The 22,537-nt window shown below is 38.7% G+C and overlaps 1 protein-coding gene across 5 annotated transcripts in view; it reads left to right on the top strand.

Annotated features, from left to right (window-relative positions):
• VWA8 (von Willebrand factor A domain containing 8) overlaps positions 1 to 22,537 on the top strand; it is a 386,591-nt gene that overhangs the window by 346,351 nt on the left and 17,703 nt on the right. For all 5 annotated transcript variants that reach the window (XM_037729667.1, XM_017503777.2, XM_017503778.2 and 2 more), the window contains 3 exons: positions 5,644 to 5,752; positions 18,975 to 19,100; positions 22,010 to 22,168. In XM_037729667.1, coding sequence (XP_037585595.1) covers positions 5,644 to 5,752; positions 18,975 to 19,100; positions 22,010 to 22,168 — 394 coding nt within the window. The remainder of the gene's footprint in view (positions 1 to 5,643; positions 5,753 to 18,974; positions 19,101 to 22,009; positions 22,169 to 22,537) is intronic.

The following is a 22,537-nucleotide window of genomic DNA, read 5'->3' as shown; positions in this document are numbered from 1 at the left end:
CATAGAACATCTGGTATTACATTACATGCTGTGCTTCCACATCCTGCAAGTAAACAGTACAGGACAATAGAGACAAGAATGCAGGCCCTGCTGCCACACCCTCAGAAAAGCCTCCCAGCCTTAGACCCTCCAGACTTCAGCAGGTAAATAACACACTTGAGGCCAGAGGCAAGAGTGTTGCCCTCAGCCCTTCTGCTGGCTTCCCTGGTGACTGTTAACAGTTTATCTATCCTCTTTATGCCTGAATTTGCTCTTTTGGAGATAAAATTCACTCCCCCTTTCTCCCAGGGAGATTTTGAGAGCAGATAACTATGTTAGGAATGAAAGTGTTTAAACTTCTCAGAAAAAGGTAGAAAATATTGTAGTGAACTATCTTGTTAGAATGAAAGTTCTCTACATTTCTTATGAATTATGAAGTATCAATTTAGGAAAAGAACCAAACAATTAGATATTTGTCATTCTCCCCTCCCCAACTAATGAGTGCCTGTTGTTGCCACCAGTAAAACCTCCCAAGTAATTGTTCAGTCTAAATTTTCACCCAAGTGGACAGGTAGATAGAGTGTTCTGGCACACACATAGTTCACAGGGAGGCAGAAAGGTAACAGTGCTTGGGTACAAGTACGTACCCCCTTCTCCTGTTGCCATAAAGGAGTAAGGATCATGGTTCTGTTAAGGACCGTTGCCCCACAGGGTAAGAAGTCAAGGGACATCTGTGCTCTTAACGCAAATGAATTTAGCGGCTGTAAGAGAGGAAACAGAGGGCATGGGGAAGAGTTGAGGAAACTATACACCTCTAGTAAATGCTACAGAGAAGAGTCTCAGCCGAAGTAAAAGAGAATACCACAAAGTGGTTGAAAGAGGAGTTGGGCAAGGGCGTAAGAAAGGAGAGGAAGAAATAGAAACACAATAGAGATCCTGAGAAAGATGGGGCAGAGCAAAACACCAAGAGAAAGTTGTTGCTTTCTGCTTTCATGTAGAAATGGGACTTTCAACCCATTTGATGAATATTTCATTTAATGCTGCTGAAAATTTTTTAACTTTTTATTATGGAACTCTTCAAACCTAAAAGTCAAGAAGAACATGTAATGAACACTGTGGACCCGACCCCACCCTCCCCAGCTTCAAGAAGAAAAATCTGGCTCCACTCCTAGTCTTTTCTGCTGACTTGTTTTGAAGCTAATCCAAGACTTCTATCATTTCATTGTAAATATTTCTGAGTGTATCTCCATAACATAAAAACAAAAAAATGCAAATCTACAATACTATTATTACGTCTTTAAAAAGTAATAATTCTGGCCAGGCACAGTGGTTCAATTCTGTAATCCCAGCACTTTGGGAGGCTGAGGCGGGCAGATCACGAGGTCAGGAATTCAAGACCAGCCTGGCCAACATGGGGAAACTCCATCTCTACTAAAAATACAAAAATTAGCCAGGCACGGTGGTGGGTGCCTGTAATCCCAGCTACCTGAGAGGCTGAGGCAGGAGAATCGCTTGAACCTGAGAGGCAGAGGTTGCAGTGAGCTGAGATCATGCCATTGCACTCCAGCCTAGGTGACAAGAGCAAGACTGTGTCTCAAAAAAAAAAAGGTAAAATTCTTCACTATTATCAAATACTAAATTTTATAATAGTTTTGCCACGTTAGGCATATGCAGAATGAGATCAGTTCCCACCATTAATGCTTTTATGGCACCCTGTCCCTTTTCTCCATAACTCTTATCACTCTTGCCTATTATGTGATTTGTGCGGATAGTTGATTGTCTCTCCACTGACTCTAAGTTCCTGGGGGGCAGGTATCTACCTGTTTTGTGCTCCAGCATAACCCCAGGACCTACACCCAGAACCTGGTATGTGGCAAACCTTCATATGTATTTGTGAATGAATGATACACACATGCATACAAGTAATGGAATCATCCTTTAGTACTTAATTCAGAGACTGGCTGAAAGTAGACCTAGCTATGAGCTAGAAAGTCTGTGCTAGTGCCTTGAAGAGCCTAATGCTGCTAAGTGGGTTCCTGACATCATCAACACAGCATTTTGATAGCATCTATTTGTATCTGGTTTTATGCTAGATACCAGCCCCTACATATCAAGAATATATTAACTAAGGCAGACTAACAGAGAGAGAGAGCAGCATAAAACATGCATAAAGTGGAACAGAAACATTACACCAATGAAAAGCACATGAAATAGCAGCAAGGTACATGTATACACTTAGAAAAGCGTTTAGGGAGGGAACCAGCTGTGGTGATTGTGTCCACTGCCATTTGCAAAACTAATCAGCCTCACACGGTGGATCTAAGCTTATGCTTGTTTTCCTTATAATTGATTCAAAATTATAGTTTTTAAGTCTGACCTATAAGAAAAAGTAAAATGAGAACTAAAATTCCCAGACTCTTACGTAACAATAAATATACCCTTTAAAAATATACTGTGCCAACAAAATGCAGTTAGTCTACATAGATTACTAGGATGTGAAGCAGCTGTGCCCTGCAGTTTTGATCAGGGCTAAAGAAGCAGAAAGATGTATTTCCAGCTAGTTTTGTGGGCTTGAGTGTATTAGCGATGGGTACCTCATCTGATCCAGAGGCTAAAACTTTCCTATTTTCTTTCTACGTTCCTGCTTCAGTCATCATCTTTCAAAATTTATCAGCTTTGAATGCCTTGTAGGTGATCTTTCTGAAAACCGACACAATCTGGAATATGGTTTCCACATTTCTTTATAATTAAAACAGCATGTGGTGTGTTTTTGGGTGCAATGTGATCGCACCAAAGGTAGCCCTGTAACTGGAGCTAATTCTGATCACTCTACAAAGACTAGTCTGCTTGAGGTGGCTTACCAAATGGCTGGCTCCTTCCTTGATATGTATGTATGTATGTGTGTATGTACATATGTGTTTCTATGTGTGTGTATGTTTGTATTGATGTATACACCTACAACCCATACCTCCGACATTGCATGTGCACACACACACATACACACACACAGTAATTTAGAAGAGTGTGTTGTGGTTAGGCTCTTGAGATATGTATTAATTATTACCTGTCCTAATATCAGCACCTTTTATATTTATAGAAATATGTGATTAAATTAGCGCATTATGGATATAACACTGTAAAACCCAAGAGAGGTCACTCAGCAAATGAACTTTCTACTTACAGTTAGTTTAGATGCTGCATTTTAAATAATCCTGAGTTGTATTTTTATTTCAGTCATTCATTTCAGTTCATTTTGAACACCCATTATATGTTAGGCACCATGCTATACATATATATATATATATATATATATTCTCTCCTCCATCCCCTCCCCACCGCAAGGACAGCTGTGTCTACATTTGTTTCTAATCAGTGCTAATCTACCTTCTTTGAAAAGAAGCATATTGACAGGCACACACACCAGTTTAGGTATGAAGGGGTAGGTGGCATGTTCTGCAGTGTTTATTGTGCCCAGCTTCTGTCAGCCTTGATACTTGAGACATAACTTAATCTAATAAAAATTCATACAGAGATTTCAGAGACTGCCAGAAACTAAATACAAGAGGTATTGTCAGGGGGTCAAGTCCTGTACACATACTTCTTTCTGTTCTTCAGGACTGAGAGTTAATTAGATTTAGAAAGTAACCTTCGCATGTCACCTCAAGATTCAACCATTCAGATATTACAGTGGCCTGGTCTGTATTTACTTTTTAATACCCAGTGTTTTCAAAGTGCCATCCGGCAGCACTTATTGAGTGATACTGTGTGCCAGGTATTGTGGTAAGTACTGAAAGTTTATAGAAAAAATAAAACATGATCCTTCTCCCTGAGGAATAGAATAGAAAACAATTTAGTACATACCATGTAATAAAAGTATTTTTCATTAAAATTTTGGTTCTGTTATACATATATACATGCATGCATTTGTGTGTACAAGATCTCAGAGTAAAACATTTCCTACTATGGAAAACAAAAAATTTTAAAAACACCATTCTAAAGGGAAACAGTCCTATCTATTAAAGCGATAAAGTATGTGAGTTTCATGGTAGATGTCTGTAGAGGACACGTGAAAAGGGAATGGTAGGTTTTTTGCAAGGGCTCATGCAAGACTTCAAAGGATGTGACCTTTGAGCTAGATCTTGAAACCTAAGCTGGTATTATCCAGTGGAGTGATAGGGCAGGAATGCCAGTCTGCCCCATGGTACTCTAGGCCTAGTATTACATAATTGTAATAAGCTTCTAGCACTCTGCCCCATGGTGAATGGATTTTTTCCAGTGCTCAACCTGACAGGGAGGAATACAGACCCTTTATTCTCATTCAATATTTGAGGTTTCTGTTTTAGCTCAAGGTGATTAAAAAAACACATTAGATAAGAGTTTCAGCTATACACCCAGGATTCATATCTCCAGTATTGCATGCATATACACACACACATACACATACACACACACACCACTTTAGAAGATTGCGTTAAGTTTGGGCTTTTGAGATATACATTTATTATTCCTTGTCCTAATATCAGCAACTTTTATATTTATAGGAATTTATAGAAATGCTTGGTTAAGATAGTGTATTCTGGATACAACACTGTAAAACCCAGGAGAGGTCACTCATTGAATGAACTTTCTACTGGTGGTTTAAAATGCTGCATTTTAAGTAATGCTGAGTTGTATTTTAATTTTAGTCATCCATTGCTATTTATTTTGAGCACCCATTATGTTAGGTTCCATGCTAGGCACTGTAAAGAGAAAGAAAGACTCAGCCCTTACCTAAAGGAGCACAGTGCCTAGATGGGGAGACCAGAGGCAAGTAGTTACAGCATGGAGAGCAAATTCTCTGACTGAGGGAGGAGTGAAGTGTGATAAGAGTACAGAATAGAGACACAGGGGTCAGAGGCTTTCTGGAGGAGGCTATCATTGACTTGAGTCTTGAAGGGTAAGTGGGAGTAAGAGGCAAAGTCAGGGGAAGGACACCATGTTGAGAGAGAAGCCCTTACAGGGCATGTGATGTGTATGGGAGTTGCCAGCAGAACCAATTCTGGGAAGATAGAATTTCAAAGCCACAATAATGTTAAAACACAATTGTCCTGTCTAAATTACACTGTCAGCAATTTTAGAAAACTCTCACACAGAGATACATAGCAGCACATTAACTTACGTACTTTAGGCTTGAGCCGTTATCTTGGTCAACCAAATATATAATCTCAACCTTAAAAAGCAACCCATGGGAACCCTCTTAGGAATCTGCCACAGGAACTGATCAGCTGCGAACATCACAATATGGCTTTGGGATACAGCAATGGTGTGCCATAGAGCCGATTCACACTGACTCATGAGAGCCAATTGTGCACATTTTTTTCTAATTCACTGTTCATAGCTTGTAATTTATCATGGTGGCAATATTTACATTATGAAAATCAGCAAACACCATAAATCAGGACTTTTTTCTTGTCCTAGTTTGTTAACCATTTACTAGCACACTATTGGATGTTACCTCCTTTGAATCTAGAAGCATAGCTGGAGACATCACTTCTTGCCTTTTCTCCTCAACATGAACCTGAGTTTCCAAGGAGTTTGCTAAAGTTCTGGCAGGAGGTGAATGAAAGTGAAAACCCATATATACAGGATTTAAGCTGTTAACTTTTTATACTCCTCTGGTTTCAGGCTAAAGGAAATCCAAATGAGTGAATATGATGCTGCAACCTATGAAAGGTTTTCAGGTGCTGTTCGGCGACAGGTACACTCCCTCCGAATCATCCTGGATAATTTACAGGTAATCTTCTACTGATAGACCAAGAAAATAACCTGGGCCCAAAGCTAGACATATTCCTGAAGTCTTGGAGAAAATTATCTGAACCCTTATCAGCCAGTCCTAAAAAATGTATCAATGTCAAAATGTCTGCATAAAACTGGACTATCCCCTGTCTTTCTTTTTGATCATCCAGGGATTATATTGTCTATGTCCCCTGGCTCCTCTTCCTTCTGCCCTCCCCTTGCTCCCACATTGATTGCCCTTGTGCAGTTTCACAAAACTCTCAATACTAAAGAACCAGTTGGTACTGATACTGCTCCTGAAAATATTAAGACACTTCAGTATTTCCTAAGCATGACTATTGTTTGGAGATTTCAGATTAGAAATTGTGCTCTGGTCAGTTTGCACAAATAAATTAGGAGGGATTGAGTGTTCCTTAAAATCACAAACAAAATCAGATTATATTGTCTAATGCAAAGCCTCATTTCAGGACAAAGGGAGAAGTGTTAGGAGCCAAGCTGTGCCCTGCCTCTCCACTCTGCTCTGGAACCTTGTGTTTCTTTTCCATGAAGTATTTCAAGCTGATTGCATTTCCCTTTTTGGTTCTTATTTGAAATTGTCCTTTTGAGGGAAATTTTATTATTTTTGCTAAGTATGGGGGATTAGAACTTCTGTGATGGGGTTTTTAATCCACCATTTTAACCCAAAAGCTCTGGAAGAGACTTATTTTTCAAAAGGTCTAAACTGTATCCAGAGAGTAATAAAAGCTTTGTCATTTCCAAGAGGAAAGATCTTTATAATAATTAACCAGATGTCTAATTTCAAAATCTGAGAAATGTAAAAATTAAATCATTTGCTTTAAAAAAATTCCATATGCGGTTATTTAGGATAAAACAGCATAATATTTTATATAAATTTTGTGGACAACATGATGTTGAATGATTGGATTTTCTTACATAGTCACTCGTTTGACAAGTATTCATTGCCCTGGACATTGACAGCCCCAGGACAGTGCCAGGTTGGCTCTGAGCTTCAGGGTAAGGCAATGGTTGTTGATGGGCCAAAATGGATGATTCAAAGGTGAGAGTAATGGGAGATGGTGCTTATACTAAGACTGGAGAATGAGTATGGTTCAGCGATTCACTCACTTCTTATGTTCTCATTGCACACCAGGCATTAGAGATAGAACAATAAGATACAGCTTCTGCCCTCAAAGAAAGAACTCAAAGTCAACACTAAGTTCCTAAGTTCTATAGAGCATTTTGCACACATTGCTATCAGACGAAATGAGGAAAGGCTTCATGGAAAATGTAATGTTTGAATTTGCTCTTAAAAGATGCTAAGGAATTTCCCATGTGCTTAAGGAGTCGGGGCACATCAGACACAGGAAGCAGTATATGCAAGTTTACAGAGGTATAGGAGAGCACAGTGGATTCAAAGAAGGATAGCGTGTTTGGTTTGGCTGAGAAAAACTCACTCTGGTGGGAGATAATGGCAAGGGAGGAGATTGCCGGATTTGTAGGCACCAGATCCTGAATAGCCCTGGATGCCATGAGAACATGCAGACCACACTGAATCTTACCCCTTGGGCAGTAACAGAGGCCCTTAGAGGATTTGCAGTGCTATAAAGGGATATTAGAATACATTTTTAATTGAAGGTATCAGATTTCTCATCTGGTATTAGTTGATGTCTTGATTAGTATTTGTTGACAATGCTCTAGTTGTTTTTAGAAGCACTGTCATATTTAATCCTCACATCAGCTCTTTAGATAAATGGTATCATGTTTATACAATCGGCCAGAAGATGAAAAGTCAGGTCCACTGCTGTGACTTCTCACAATCACACACAAATGAAGCCTGGGTTAGAATTAGAGTTAGCATCAAGGAATGGCTCTCCATTAATCACCACAGCAGTGAGACCAGTGTCAGAAAACAGTGTCCAGTTTTGCTTTCAGCTTTCAAAGTGAAACGAAAGAAAACTCTGAAGGTCTCAGGTAAAAGCAACAAATAAGGTTAAATGCATGGAAAACAAAGTAGCATCCATTTTTTAAAAATCATTCAAGGGGTTGGAGTCAATAACTTACTAAATATCCTCAACGAGAGTAATTATTTCAGGGAAGTTTTTATTCTCTTCCTGTCTGGAGATCTGAAAAGGAAAAAATAGTCTTAACTAATACCAAGACAGAGTTTTAAGTTTTAACATGAAAGCAATTTAATCCTTGAATAAGTGGCTAAAATCAATGCAGAATTTTCATCTTTAGAAATCTTCACAAACAATACCAGCATTATATAATAGCAAGCATTTACTGAGAATTTGTCATGCACCAGGCATTCTACTGGGTGCTTTACATTGTCATCATCACCAAGATCACCTCCATTGTTATTGTCATCCTCTGCAGCCACACAGCCTGGGTTCTGTAAAATGGGAATGACAAATAATAGTGCGTTAGTGAAGAACACAGATGATATGCATAAACAGTGCCTAGCATGTAGCATTCTCTGCAGAAGGATTTGCTTCACCGTTACCTTCATTGTCCTTGCTAAGATTTATCTGAGATTTACCCAGTCGGGTACTTTACATTCATCATGCTATAATCTCTACAGAAACCAGTATGTATAACTTTCTACATTTGATAAATGAGGAAACAGAGACACATACATTGTCTCAATTATCATAATCCTATGAAATATAGGTATTTTGCCCCCACTTTATAAATGAGAGATCTGAAGGTTAGGAAGATGGTGTAACCTGTCCTGGGTTGTATGGCTTGTAAGGCAGGTGTCTGGGTCCAAAGTTCAGTTTATTATTATTTGTTGGGATCTGTGTTCTCTTCTTCAAACTCATCAATTCCATGAAAAGCGTATTCTTATATATACTCATTTTGCATCATTATCCAAATGCCACACAGCATTTTTCAAGTGTTTTCCTTATTGAGTCTTTATTTTATTTTATTTTTTTGAGACGGTGTTTTGCTCTGTCACCAGGCTGGAGTGTGGTGGCATGATCTTGGCTCACTGCAACGTCCACCTGGCTTCAAGCGATTCTCCTGCCTCAGCCTCCCAAGTAGCTGTGACTACAGGCGCATGCCACCACACCCAGCTAATTTTTATATTTTTAGTAGAGATGGGGTTTCACCATGTTGGCCAGGCAAGTCTCAATCTCTTGACATCATGATCTGCCTGTCTCGGCCTCCCAAAGTGCTGGGATTACAGGCGTGATCCACTGTACCCATCCCTGAATCTTTATTTTTAATCCATAGGGGATTTATTCTCAGATGGGCCTTCTAGTCCTCAATTTAGGAAGCTAGGGCTAGTTAAAATCATAGCTACTGACCAAGCAGGGACATGGCCTTGTGTAGAATATGGAACTTTAGATTGAAAACAAAGCAAGAAGCCTTTGATTTGGTCCCATTTTTGCCATCTTCTGCCAGTCCCGTGTGGTTCCTATTGACTAATATCTTCCAGCTGTTTTGAGGTTGCTATGTAATCCAAATAACCATGGGTGTTTCCTTGGTGAACAGCACAAAGCTTGGCCAGGAACTAGAAAATCATCACTTGACATGACTTTCCAAAGCACAGCGTTAGGCCCACTCATTGATTCCAGGTGGGATTTGAGGAGCAGGAAATGCTGTTGCCACCTATGTTAATGTCTGCTTTAACATGTGCCTATGTTGCAATATATGTCTTGCTTTTCAATTAAGATAGCTATCACCAGTGACTTTCCTTGGCTTCTTTGAGTTATTGGACCTTTTCTTTTTTCCAAATCGATAGCATTAATCTTCTCATCAGTCCATAAGAACTTCCATTATACTGGGTTCAGAATCTCAGTCTCCTATTGCAGCATGCATGCCCTAACAAAAGAAAACATCCATTCTTACAAAAAAAAAAAAAAAACACTTTATTTTAATTGTATCTTCTCTCCAATGTTTTTCTGATCTACAATCATAATTTCATTTTCAAGCTAAACTAAATTAACCTTTCTCTGATTGCTGTGGCCAGCATGATATCTCCATGAACCAACAATTATGTTCCTTTTTTCCCCTGTGGTGTTTCAAAATAAGCTTTTGTTCAGATAAATAGTGCTTTAACACTGATTGTGACACGTACATTGCGTGGCACTGAGGGCACAGAGATTGATAACATAATGTCCCTGTACCAAGAAAATTCTGTGCTTGAGGGGCAGAGAAGACAGACACCTATAGAGATCATTCCATTTCACATGATAAGTCCCTATATAGAGGGAAGCTTAGAATGTAGTGGAGCCCAGAAGAAAGGGTTTCAAGGATAGATTTTGAAGGTAAGGTACATGACCCAAGTCTTGAGAGACACACAAGTGTTAACCAGATAGAGAAGGGTGGAAACAAGAGGCCACAGCACAGACAGATGCATGACACTGTGTGGTCTCAGGCATGAGCTGAGAGCTGGTTTTGGCTTCTCTAGGAAGTGTTATAGCCATGGAGAAGAAAGTTTGAGACACCAGAGAGGTGGAAGCTAGGAGACTAAATCATAAACCAGTATCAGTTATTCAGATGAGAAGTGACAGGAACCTGAACCAGGGTAATCAAAATGAAAATGGAAAGAATGAGACAAATTCAATAAGCGGTTTGGACATAGGACAAAAAGACAAGTGATGCTGAATGTGGAGGTTGTCAAGCCCTGGAGGACAGTAATAGGGGACACAGGAAGACAAGACACTTGTGAAGAAAGCAAACGTTTGCTTTGGATGTTAATATGTTTTCTCACTATTAGGACACCTACGTAAAGATATCAAGCATGTTTAAAGTTTTTTAAAACCTGCATTTGGAGTTCAGGAGCAAGGTGAGGACTTGATAGGATTTCATGTGTGTATGGATATCTATATATGTATTTTTGTGGTCATCTGTATAGAGGGACAGCCCAAGCCAAGAGAAAAATGTGTCAACTAAAGCAAGAGTGTAGGGCAAAGAGAGGGGAAGGGTGAGAACAGCTGTGTCAAGGAAACTCTGCATGTCACAGGAGAGCAGCAAAGTGCCGGTTACTCTTTCTTAGCCCATCATGAATGGCTCATCACTCAAGACATGATGTCAGTGGCCATGAGAGGACAGACTCATCCAGGTGCAGCCTAGAAATATAGTCCTGAGCTCTGGGCTGCATGAGTATGGGCATCTCTCACTCAGTCTTTGCCAGGTGACCATTAAAATTATTTAAGCAGTAAAAAGCTATACACATTGAAAAACCCACATGACAGGAGAAATTAATGAAAAGTGCTAGTGACATGCAAGAAGCTTTGAAGAATTTTTGCTGAATATCCTTTGGTGGGATCCCTCCCTAAGACAACTTGAAAACCTTCCTGAGAAATAGCATTATTTGCGAGTAAGTGCATGAGAGCTAACAGCATGTCAATAACATCCCTTGATTAGAAGGGCAGGGAAAAGAAGAAAGAGCCCTAGAGCTGCTGAGAAGCAGATCACTTGACCTCCATTTTGTCACTGCCATGCAACAGCATTTCAAAGCAGCAGCGCTGGGGAGCTATGTCGGGGGTTGGGGGAGGTCTAGGTTTCATGCAGTGGCAACAAGCAGGAAGCTGAAAAGGGAATAGCCCTGGGAAAAAGGCCAGACCATCCACAACTTATACTTGGCTTGAAGACTAAATCACAAAGGAGCCAAATGCCCAGAGTTGGCCCCATTGCAATGGCTTTTCCAAACAAAATAAGAAATGATGTGGTGATGAAGTTCTCATGCTGGGACTGTCCACAGTTTCAGTTCCTTCCCTGCTGAATCCTTGAGCTGGTATTGCAGATTTAGTTTAACGACTAACACCAGTTTAAAATCTCTCAAGGAGAATTCTAGTAGAAACTGAGTGGAATGTGAATGCAACCAAAAAGGGCCTGTCCAATCTGTTCCTGAACAGTTTTATATCATATCATTCGAGAATAAGGACACAGAAAATATAAAATAACATGGGCTGTATGAAAAGGTTGTGTATTGAGGTGGAGTAACAAGCATTTAAGATATAGAAGATGCTGCTGGGATAGAATATCCTTCAGAAAACAAAATTTTTAGAAAACATCTGCTTTGTGTTCTCACCATTGAAAGAAATTTGAAGTATGTGAAATGAGACATAAATTGAAAAGTATCTGGTTAAGAAGCAAGCAGAAATAATAAGGGAATTGAATGCAATAAAGAAAGGTAAGAAAACTAAAAGTGCACTGCCAAAACACAAATCTACATGAAAAGTAGAAAGAATAGACTCCATCCGGTCTGAAGTCTAAGTACTAATGTGAACAAAAAACTTGAAAAGTTATTCCAGAGAAAATAAAGAGGTAAAAAACCATAAGAAAGCTAATTAGTAAAAACGAAGTAGAGAGCTGACATACAGATCCCTGAGCCATCCCAATAAATAAAACAGTACATGAAACATGGTAAGTGCTTAGCAAGCATATGCTGAATGAACAAATGATATTCCCATAAAAGAGGCCACTGAAAAATATTCATAAACAGTAACCAAAGTAATAACAAAACCACACCGAGCTGAAGAAAGGCCTAAGTCTGCAGATCAAAAGGGCTTTACTGAGTACCATGCAAAATTAACAAAGAGAGAAGCATCTCACCACCGCTTCATGGAATTTTAACATTTCAAAAATAAAGAAAATATCCTGAAAGCAGAGAAACACACAAAAAACAAGCTGTTTTCAGAGAAAAAAAACTAATCTTACATTAGTTGTCCCTAAGACATTGAATGCCACAGGATAGTGGAACAACATCTACAGTATTTTGAAGAGACAATTCTTCTGACCCAAGAATTCTGTGCACAGCCAAAGTACAAAGGCACAGATATGTGCAGATATTCAAAGGCTTAAAATGTCTTTTAAGTACCCTTTCAAAAAATAACTTTGAAATAAATATATGTATTTGTATAGATACTGTAGTCAATTAAGAGAGGAATCAAAATTCCTTAAGAATGGGAACCTTGTGACATAAAAGGACCAGCAATGAGCATTAGAAGCAGTTCAAAAAATCAGATCTAAATAATTGTGGTATGTGTATTTTTTTAAAACTCAAATATCAAGAGTCTTTTTTTAAAGGTATACAATATTTAAAAATGTGAATTTAATAATAATAAACAGGGTCTAAATTCTCACATTATTTTTAAAATTAGAAATCAAGAAGATTTCTGGTTAGTTCTGTTGGTTTTGGTTAGTTAAATTGGGGAGGAATAGAAGAAAGTAAAAGTACAACAATTTATGTTACTTTTGGGAGAGGCAAATCAAAAACCTTCATTCCTAAAAATCATTAGAGAAATGTAAGTTCAATCATGATTTTTAAACAGATGGTCAGACACTGCTAGGAGTTGAGAGGATTTGCCTGTGGACTGGGTGTGGGAAAGGGAGTCAAAGATGACTCCTCGGGGTGGGGCCTGAACAACTGGAAGAGTGGGGTTATCTGCTCCTCTTCACTGACATGGGGGAGGACTTAGAGGGAACAGATTTTCTAGGGTGGAATCCAGGGTTTAGTTTTAAACTTGTTAAGTATAATATGCCTGTTATGTTTGTACACCAAGATGAGCAGTTCCCAGCTCCTTTAAATTACAAAATATTTAATTCTTGAAGGAAAGACCTGAAATAATTTTAGTTCATTAAAAGTGACTGTAGATAGTGTAAGTGTCATTCAACATAATGATTTAGTTCCACATTAGCATCCAAGAATCTCATTCTCTTCTGATGAGAATTGCTATAGATGATTCACCATTTTCCCTTGCAATGAGATAGTACTTCAAGAAACAGCACGCCCTTGGAATAAGGTACATAGCTTCTCTTTTCTTTCACTGTTTAGAGCACCTAGGAACCTACACAGATATTTAGTAAAATACTTTTAATGACTATGTTAATATGCTGAGAACCACAAAATAAAATTTTGTGTTATTTCCACTGATTAATAATTTATTATCTTTTAAATTTTATATAAAAGTTTCTCTTAACCCAGTAATTATTTGTTTGAGTCATACAGATTCATAGCATAAAAATATGTTAGTTGAGCATGAAAAGATGTTAAAATAATGGGAGCTAATATTTAATAAGAGAATCACTGTTCACAGGTATCCTCTAGCATCATTTACAGTTATTCCTTTACCCAACAAATATTTCTTGATGATCTTTTGTAGGCTTTATTCTGTAGAATATATACAGTCTCCATAAAAATTACTACTTATGTCTTTCTAATCTATTCATTAAATAAATCCTGAAGGAATAATATAAAATTGGCTTGATTATAGAGTTTGTAGGTTAAAAAAAAAAAAGTCTTGATTAATCATAATCCAAATAAGTAAAGACATAAGATTAATCAGGATGATTTCAGTGCTGAAATCACAAGACAAAGTGTCACAAACCACAAGATGATTGGTTTTTGTCAAGTTTATTTATTTTAATGTCTTTAGTGCTACAGATATGTATGTGTGTCTGGGTATGTGTACATACTTTCTGGTTAACCAAGTATTTCCTGGAAAATGAATTAACTAGAATACATCATTCTCTGAGTATTTCAGTCAGTCTAAGTATTCTTTATGTGAAAATAATAAAATTATATTTCTTTTTCAGAACATCTGTAATATAGACTTTTTACTAATGCAACCTCACTTTATATATAATGAACTCTCATTAGTGTGAATTTATGTATAATACAAAACAGATGGACAAATTTACAGGGATACTTTACTTCATGCAGTAGGAATATATAACAAAGAACATGTTTGGCCTTTTATTATAAACAAAAGCATATATTTAAATGCAGTAGGAACTTACTATTTCAAGAAATATTTCACTAAGTCTCAAAAAATACAAAAACCTTTATGTACACAGTCCAAACAGTAAATATTTTTATTCAGCCTTCAGTAACTTTCTAAAGAGCTCCCCCTCCAGCCCATTGCCCCCAAGAGCATTCTGACAGGCCTCTTCCTGTTTTAAGTTTCCAAGTATTTGTGGGCTGGCTAGAGGATAGAAAATAAAAATTTCAACCCATATTTATCTGCAAGTTACGTACTTGAAAACTAATGAACAGCGCTACTATTATAAAAGTGTCTTTGTGCCTAATAGTTTTGACTCAAAAGGGTGATACATAGATTTACCTCTCAAAAACAAAAACTACTGGCTCATGTTCCTAAAAATATCAATGACAAGCAGTAGTACTAAAATTAATTTATTTATCTGCAAATAAAAATTAAAATGGAGTATACTGGACACTCAAAGAATGGCTAAAAATTTTTTTTAATCTGTCAATATCAAGTGTTGGTTAGGATAGAAGCAAATGAAACCCTCATAGTCTGCTCACAGGAATGTAAATTGGGAAAACCACTTTGGAAAACTGTTTATCAGTATACGCTAAAGCTGGACATATGCATACTCTGTGACCCAGCCTTTCCACCGAATGAAATATGCACATACCTGCTCCAAAAGACATGTTCTGTTATGGTGGCATTATTCATTATAGCCCCACACTGAAATCAACAGAATTATAGAATGGGTAAATGGTGACAAAGTCACACAATGGAATACGGTTGCAGCACCAAAGAGAATAAAAGTCCTGCTACACACAACATGGGTAACTCACAGAGACAATGTTGAGCCACACAAGCCAGAAACAAAAAAGTACATATTGTATGATCCATATTTATAAAGTTCAGAAACAGGCAAACTTAATCTATAGTAATAGAGGTCAGTATAGGGGTTACCTTTGGCAGCAAGAAAGTAACGTCCAGAATGGGACACCGGGAGGCTTAGGCGGTATGGATGATTAAGATTGTGTGTTCACTTTGTAAAAGTACATTCTTAAGATTTGTACTTTATTACAAGTACTTAAACTTGAAAAGCTAACCCCCAAAAAAGAAGAAAAAGGTAGCATATTTATTGGAAAAGGTGTGTCTCTTTCCCTCATTCACACTGCAAATTTTACCAAGTCCTTTTCTTCTATTGGCATATGCAATGGAAACAATCTTCAATCTAGAGAGTACAGGAGATAATTACCACAGGAAAAGAAGCAACATCAGCACAAGAAAATTAAGACCTGAAATCCCTGGATTCTTACATGATGGTGAACATAAACTACATGTTTTACTTAATTACATTGCATATCACAGAAAATTTAACAGCTTTCCTTGAATTTTTGACAGGACCTGACTAATAGTCCTTCATGGTACTTGAATCAGTCTTCCCATCTTCTTCTAGTTTTAAACATTCTGTCATCTATTTCATGAAATTTAGAGATTTCTTCCTCCCTGACTGCATGGACTGGGGCATGCAGTCCTCTATGCATTTGTCTTCCTAACAAATTTAAATCCAAATTCCTCCCCTTGGAGGAATCTTGCCTTTGTCAATCTTACTGAAAGTGTGGTCATTTCTGTAGCAAAGAATCTTGCGCTTCACTTACAGTGTATTTGCATCCTAATGCTCCATTTCTTTGCTCATTATTCTAATGTTCTATGTACTGTAATGTTTTTGGATCGTTTAAAATAATAATTAGAAATTTTAACTGAAGTTTAAAACAAACCTGAGCTATCAATGGAAATGATTCCGTGAGCTGATGCCTGCTATGCTCTGCCAACTTCAGCTGAAGTTGTGTCCTCCAGCTACAGCAACCAGGTCACAATTAGTCCCTCTACCTGTCATCTTGGCAAGTTTTTGTTTTGTTTTGTTTTTTTGCCATCAACTATAAGATATATTCTGGTTTTAGAAACACCAAAATAAAGAGGACAGTGGAATTATTAGTTAGAATTTGAGCATTTTCTATTTTCTCTATGGTAAGATGGTGGGGTTTAAATTTATTTTTGCTGCATTTGTGACCTGCATTAGAAATCACACAAATTAGCTCACATTCATAATCCCAGCACTTTGGGAGGCTGAGGTGGGAGGGTTGCCTGGGGCCAGGAGTTTGAGACCAACCTGGGCAATACAGCAAGACCTCAACTTGACAAAAATTTAAAAATAAAAATCCAGGTGTGGTGGTACGTGTCTGTAGTCCCAGCTACTCAGGAGGCTGAGGTGGTAAAATCACTAGAGCCCAGGAGTTAAAGGATGCAGTGAGCTATGATTGTACCACTGCACTCCAGCCTGGGTGTCAGAGTCAGACCTTGTCTCAAAAAAAACAACCAGAAATTATAAAAATGACAATCTGTAGCCATTGCAGTGGCCCTTTACATGGTAAAAGCATCACTGGTTAATAAAGCCATGTAGCAGCTAATGGGATTGGGTAAGGAGTCTTCAGGGTCATTGCCTTGTCAATGTATTTATGAAAACTTGGAAAATCAATGCTTAATGATGACAGTGGCATGGCCGATAAGTAATATGTCATATAACTTCATTCCAGTTCTAATCCTGCATTTCTCTTAAATCTGGCTCAAGAATGCAAGTTCCATCCCACTTTAATGGCTGCTAACCACTGCTACCATGTTCTCTTTTACTTCTTTCAGTGCTGGTTTTCCCAGTCTAGACTATTCTGTAAGAGTCTGTCCTCATTTTTGAAAGCCACTAGAACCCAGTGCTCTGCAGCTTGGTACCTCCAAGAGCTGTAGAATGTGAGGATTAAAGGTACATAAATGGTCACCCACAATAGCATTTCCCAGGATAAATTATCCGGAAGCCTAAGGATTATCCACACCAGAGACCAGAAATGCTAGGAAAGCAGAGATAAGAGCTAAGTCCCAATCACTGGGGCAGGGAGGGAGCCTGAAAAGGACTGTGCTGTGTGGTCAGGGTTGTCCGTCTGATTCATACATAGACCAATAGGAAAGGATTCTAGAAGACTGTGCACATTTCTTCCTCTTGCTACCCGTAGCTGTGTATCTAATCAAGTTTTACATGATAGCTACCCATTTTCCTGAGAGATCATAGGATTCTTGCCAAAAACATAATCTGGAAAGAACATTCTCCCAACGGTTGCATAACTGCCAGTCTTAGAATTAACTGCCCACCAAAATTAATAATCTATATTCTGGTGATGTTTACATTAATATATCAATATTAAAAAATGGTAATTTTGCTCCTGTTTCCAGCAAGGTTATCAGGAACAAGAAAACAATGCATTCTGTAATACCCAGAGTTATATCATGTGGAGTTTCTTTGTGTAATGGTGGACCTGGCCCTAAGACAGACACCAGCTGCCTGAGGTTTAGTGGCTTTGTATTTCCAATGACAGTGCTATCACATAGTCACCTCCCATGAAACACTGATGGAAACATGCTTAACTTAAAGTGGACTTAGTTATCCATATGCATTTCATCCACTGCAATAAATAATAGCATCAGCTCACATAGCTCACCAGGCTCTTTCTTAGCTGATTCCAAGTAAGATTTTATTAATCTTTACAATAATTTACTAAAGTAGAGACTAGTGTTATCTTCATTTTAGAGATGAAGAAACAGAGATGCAGACGGGTTAAGTAGTTTGCCTCAGAACAGATATTGGACAGTGGTGAAAGAACAATTAGAACCAGGCTGACTCTGGAACACATAATCTTAACTACTACTCTATTTTGCATGCACAAAAACATCTTAGCTATTCTTCCTACTCATTAATGTAAATATAGTCATTGGCTGTAATAAACATATGCCTTGATTAGGATACTATAATTCTTTATCATTTTATCTACCATAAAATTAGCCTTTCTGGCATAATTATAAGTTATTGTAGCAAAATATTATGTGGAAAAACTTTTAGAAAAATAATCCAAAAGATTTCTGAAAATAGATAATCAGAAAGACATGTGGGGTACAAAATGTTCACATAATATGGTTTTCTGCTGTTTCCATTTGCACACTAAGTCACAGAGAACTTGAGTAACAAACTCTTTTCCAAAAGGTAGAATTCTAAAGGTCACATTTTCTCTGGGCTTGCAGACAATGTTAACAAGTTCAAGCCAATTATTTTGCTAACTAATAAATTTTTGAGAAGCACTGTGACTGAAAATCCATAAGAAGTGCATCCCCATGATATTTCCAGATATTGAACATCTCTCCAGGGACTCATTTGCATACCATCTTTCATTCATTTTATTGTTCCATATGTTAAAACAATTAAAACGGACAAAATTCACACAAAGGGCATTTCTTTGTCAGCAGAGCAGAAACCAGTTCATTTATGCGACTGTGTTCATGCAGAATCATCACTTACTGAAAAGATCCCAGGTGTGTTTCCTGTTATTCATGCACAAAGTGTGTCAGAGACCCTGCAGAACTAATTAAAATAAGGCTTTGTATGTTTATGTGTGTCTTTTGTAGGCTAAAGGTAAAGAAAGACAGTGGCTAAGACATCAAGCTACTGGGGAACTAGATGATGCCAAGATCATTGATGGGCTGACTGGAGAAAAAGCCATCTACAAACGTCGGGGTGAGCTGGAGCCGCAAGTAAGTCATGGTAAACTGCTAGCCTTAGCTCTGCATAGTCTGGCCTTCTTTACAGAAATTTGATTCTTGAGTTGTGTCAAAATATCACGTATCCTGAATATGACAACCAAGGAAAGCATTGTGTTAAAGAAAAAAAAAAAAGAAGAAAGACCCCATAAGTACTATACTATTATTCAACTCAAGATTCCAGCAAGAAACATAAGGCATGCTCAAATTAGGTAACTTAAAAAATAGTCAATACAAACACTATTTACAAAATAAGAGTGGGGCTTAGGAAAATCAAAAAGCAAACAGTGCAGTAACCCAGGGATAGCAACAGCAGGAATCTAACTCACCCAGGCAGAATGAGAGAGCAGTTCCTGGAACCTAGAGAAGGCAGTTGATGGAGCGGTGGCCTTCAGTAGAAGGGGAGCCAGGCCATGGGCAACGGCAGAGAGGGGGCCAAGGGAACGAATACCCCACACTCAACCCTGACCTCTGTCAATGCCTCTTATGGGCAAAACCCCCTGGAAGCCAGCATCCAAGAGGGCGGCTGATGTGGTCATAGGGGGCAAGGGAAATCTTCCCCTTCGCCCTCTGAAGGTTCTCTGAAAATCACCGCACAAAAGGCACATTAATAGGAAAAGAGGCATACAAATGTCTTAATGTGCACCGGGATGAAACCAAGGGTGAGTCACCCTCCACACAGTGAGGTCCAGATGCTTATGTACCCTTCTGAAGGCAAAAGGATATGGAGAAGTGGAGGTGGTTTTAGGTGGTAGTAAATGGTTGTAGGGCAATTCAGTGGGCTTGAAGAACACACAGTGGCCTGGGGCAGGGTCTGTTGGGCCCATAGAGCAATGGTTTGTGACAGAAGTCTATCCAGGTGTGTTGACAGCCTTTCTTCCTGTGATATGAGTTCAGTTGATGAAAACTCAAGAAAGGGCCCAGAGTAATCCTTTTCTTCTTTGGCGCTCTGAACTTTAGGCAGTTAAAGAAACTTCAGAAAACAACTTATCTGGTGTTTTGTGGTGAGAGGAAGGAAGGTCAGAGAGACCTTAATGCTCCTTCTTCAGTTCAGCATGCCCAAGCACCCTATTTAGTGGGTATTGATTTCTGAGCTCCAATACAGCCCATAGAGATCAACTCTCAGGACCGAGAGCAGGTGCCCTTGGAAAAGTGAAGACACCTGGTGTGTCTGTGAAGCCTAGAGAAATCTTCAAGTGAAAGCAACAAAAGAATCTTGGTGATTCTCTACTGTTCTGTTGCTTTAAAGATCTGTGTCCATCATATAACTGAAAAAAATACAGAAAACAAGGAAGTCTCCCTTAAATAGCTATAATTATAATTATAGTAATATTAGACAGCCATAAATTTAAAATATTTGCAATGTAATAGCAAAACAAAATGGGGACAGGATGAAATAATGAGTCTCTTGGTGAGCTCTGTGATCTCCTGGATTCCCAAATAACCAGAATTGCTGAGTAGCCACCAAGAGCTGGGGGTGCAGGGACTGGTAGGGGGAAGGGAGAGTCATTCTTTTTCAATGTTTATTTAGAGAGGATCTGGTGGTGATTTGGGGAGTTCTTATTTCTGAGTCATTGGTATGAGTCAACAACTGCTTTCTTTACTGAATCATTGTGGTCAACAAATGTGTTTGGATACATCTGAAATTGTGAGTAGTCATGGAGCATATGTATAAGTGTTCTTAATTTGGTCAGACTCAACAGTTTTTAAGAAATATGTTGAATTTGCCTCAAACCAGTACAGTCTCAATACCCACTGTGTTTTCTTGAAATTACTAACTTTGATCATTATTTTTTATACATGTCAGCAAATATTTAATAACAGAATAATCTAGAATTTTTCTTCTTCCTTTTTTCTTTCTAGAGACAGGGTCTTGCTCTGTTGCCCAGGCTTTAGTGCAGTGCTACAATCATAGCCCACTACAGCCTCAAACTACTGGCTCAAGTGATCCTCTCAGCTTAGCCTCCGCAATAGCTGGTACTATAGGCACAGAGCACCATCCCAGCTGACTTGTGTATTCTTTGTAGAGATGAGTTCTTGCTGTGCTGCCCAGGCTGGTATTGAACTCCTGGCCTCAAGCAATTCTCCCACCTTGGCCTCCCAAAGCACTGGGATTACAGGCATGAGCTGCTGCATGCAGTCTTCTTCCTTTTTCTTGTCAGGAAAACTAACAAAGCTTTTTTAAAAATCTGCAAATTGGTAGTCATGGGTCTAAAATCAAACTTAATTTTGTGATTTTAATTAACAATTGTTTCTAGATAGCAATTTGATGCCACTTTTATGCTTTCAAACTGCCAAGAAAAGAAAAGCATTAATTTAGTAATATGGAAGGAAGAGAAGATGTGCAGCTTACTAAACACAAAAGACATTTTTTAAATCCTTTCCTTAAGTTCTTTGCCAGACCCCATCACATAACTATGTTTTAGGAATCTGACATTACTTGTGGCCTATGCGGAGAATAATTTTTGGTCACTACCCAACAGGTCCAAGTAAAATTGATGTGGGCTTCCCTCCAAAGTAACACAAACTCTTGCTAGAGTTACTGACTCTAAAGCATGAAGTGAAAATGACATGCCATTATTATTTTTAAGTCATCACATTATTTTTAAGGCATCAACTTCAGTAAGTCAGCTTTACTACAGTGAGCTTTGAAAGGACTAGATTCCAAAGGAAAATCTTTTCCATGCGGCACCAACCATCAGCACAAGTCTGAAATTCTGTTTACTGCAACACAACTCATAGGCGTCTTGCTACCTGCCAGGACAGACTTATGCAGGGCCCAGCCTATGGCTGGTCTGCCCATCTCAGGGCTGGCACACTGGGGCTTCTGTGAGATCCCCAAGACAGCCACCAGGGGAAGTTTGTCAGTTCACAAATGGCTTTTCTGTTATTCCTTCCTTCAGCTTGGCAGCCCACAACAGAAACCCAAGCGTCTGCGCCTGGTGGTGGATGTGTCTGGTAGCATGTACCGCTTCAACGGGGTGGATGGCCGGCTCGAGCGCTCAATGGAGGCTGTATGTATGGTCATGGAAGCCTTTGAGAACTATGAGGAGAAGTTCAAGGTAATGACATGAATTAAAAATAATGAAAGGTGTTATTGACCACAGTGGTGGACAGGTGGATTCAGACTCCATCCAGAGTGAATGAAAATATTCATCCTCTCACCAGCACATTCATCAGTTCAGAGAAAGTGAAGCGTTTGTTTTATCTGGCACTAGTAATTGTAAAATAATGCCATAATTAAAAAGACTGATTACTACAGAAGAAATGCTGCAGCGATGATGCTAGAAAAAAGTTTGCTACTTAGAAGCAAATGTGTGTTCCCAGACTCCTCAGGGCCTCCTGTCCTTATCCCAGTTCCCCGTACCCACCCACTCTTGCCCCATTACTAGCCAAGCAGCCTTCCAAAGTTTGAGTCCACCCTAAAAGCC

This window comes from Cebus imitator, unplaced genomic scaffold, assembly GCF_001604975.1.
Source record: "Cebus imitator isolate Cc_AM_T3 unplaced genomic scaffold, Cebus_imitator-1.0 Scaffold314, whole genome shotgun sequence".
In the NCBI taxonomy this organism is placed as follows: domain Eukaryota; kingdom Metazoa; phylum Chordata; class Mammalia; order Primates; family Cebidae; genus Cebus; species Cebus imitator.
This window is presented reverse-complemented; position numbering and strand designations above follow the sequence as displayed.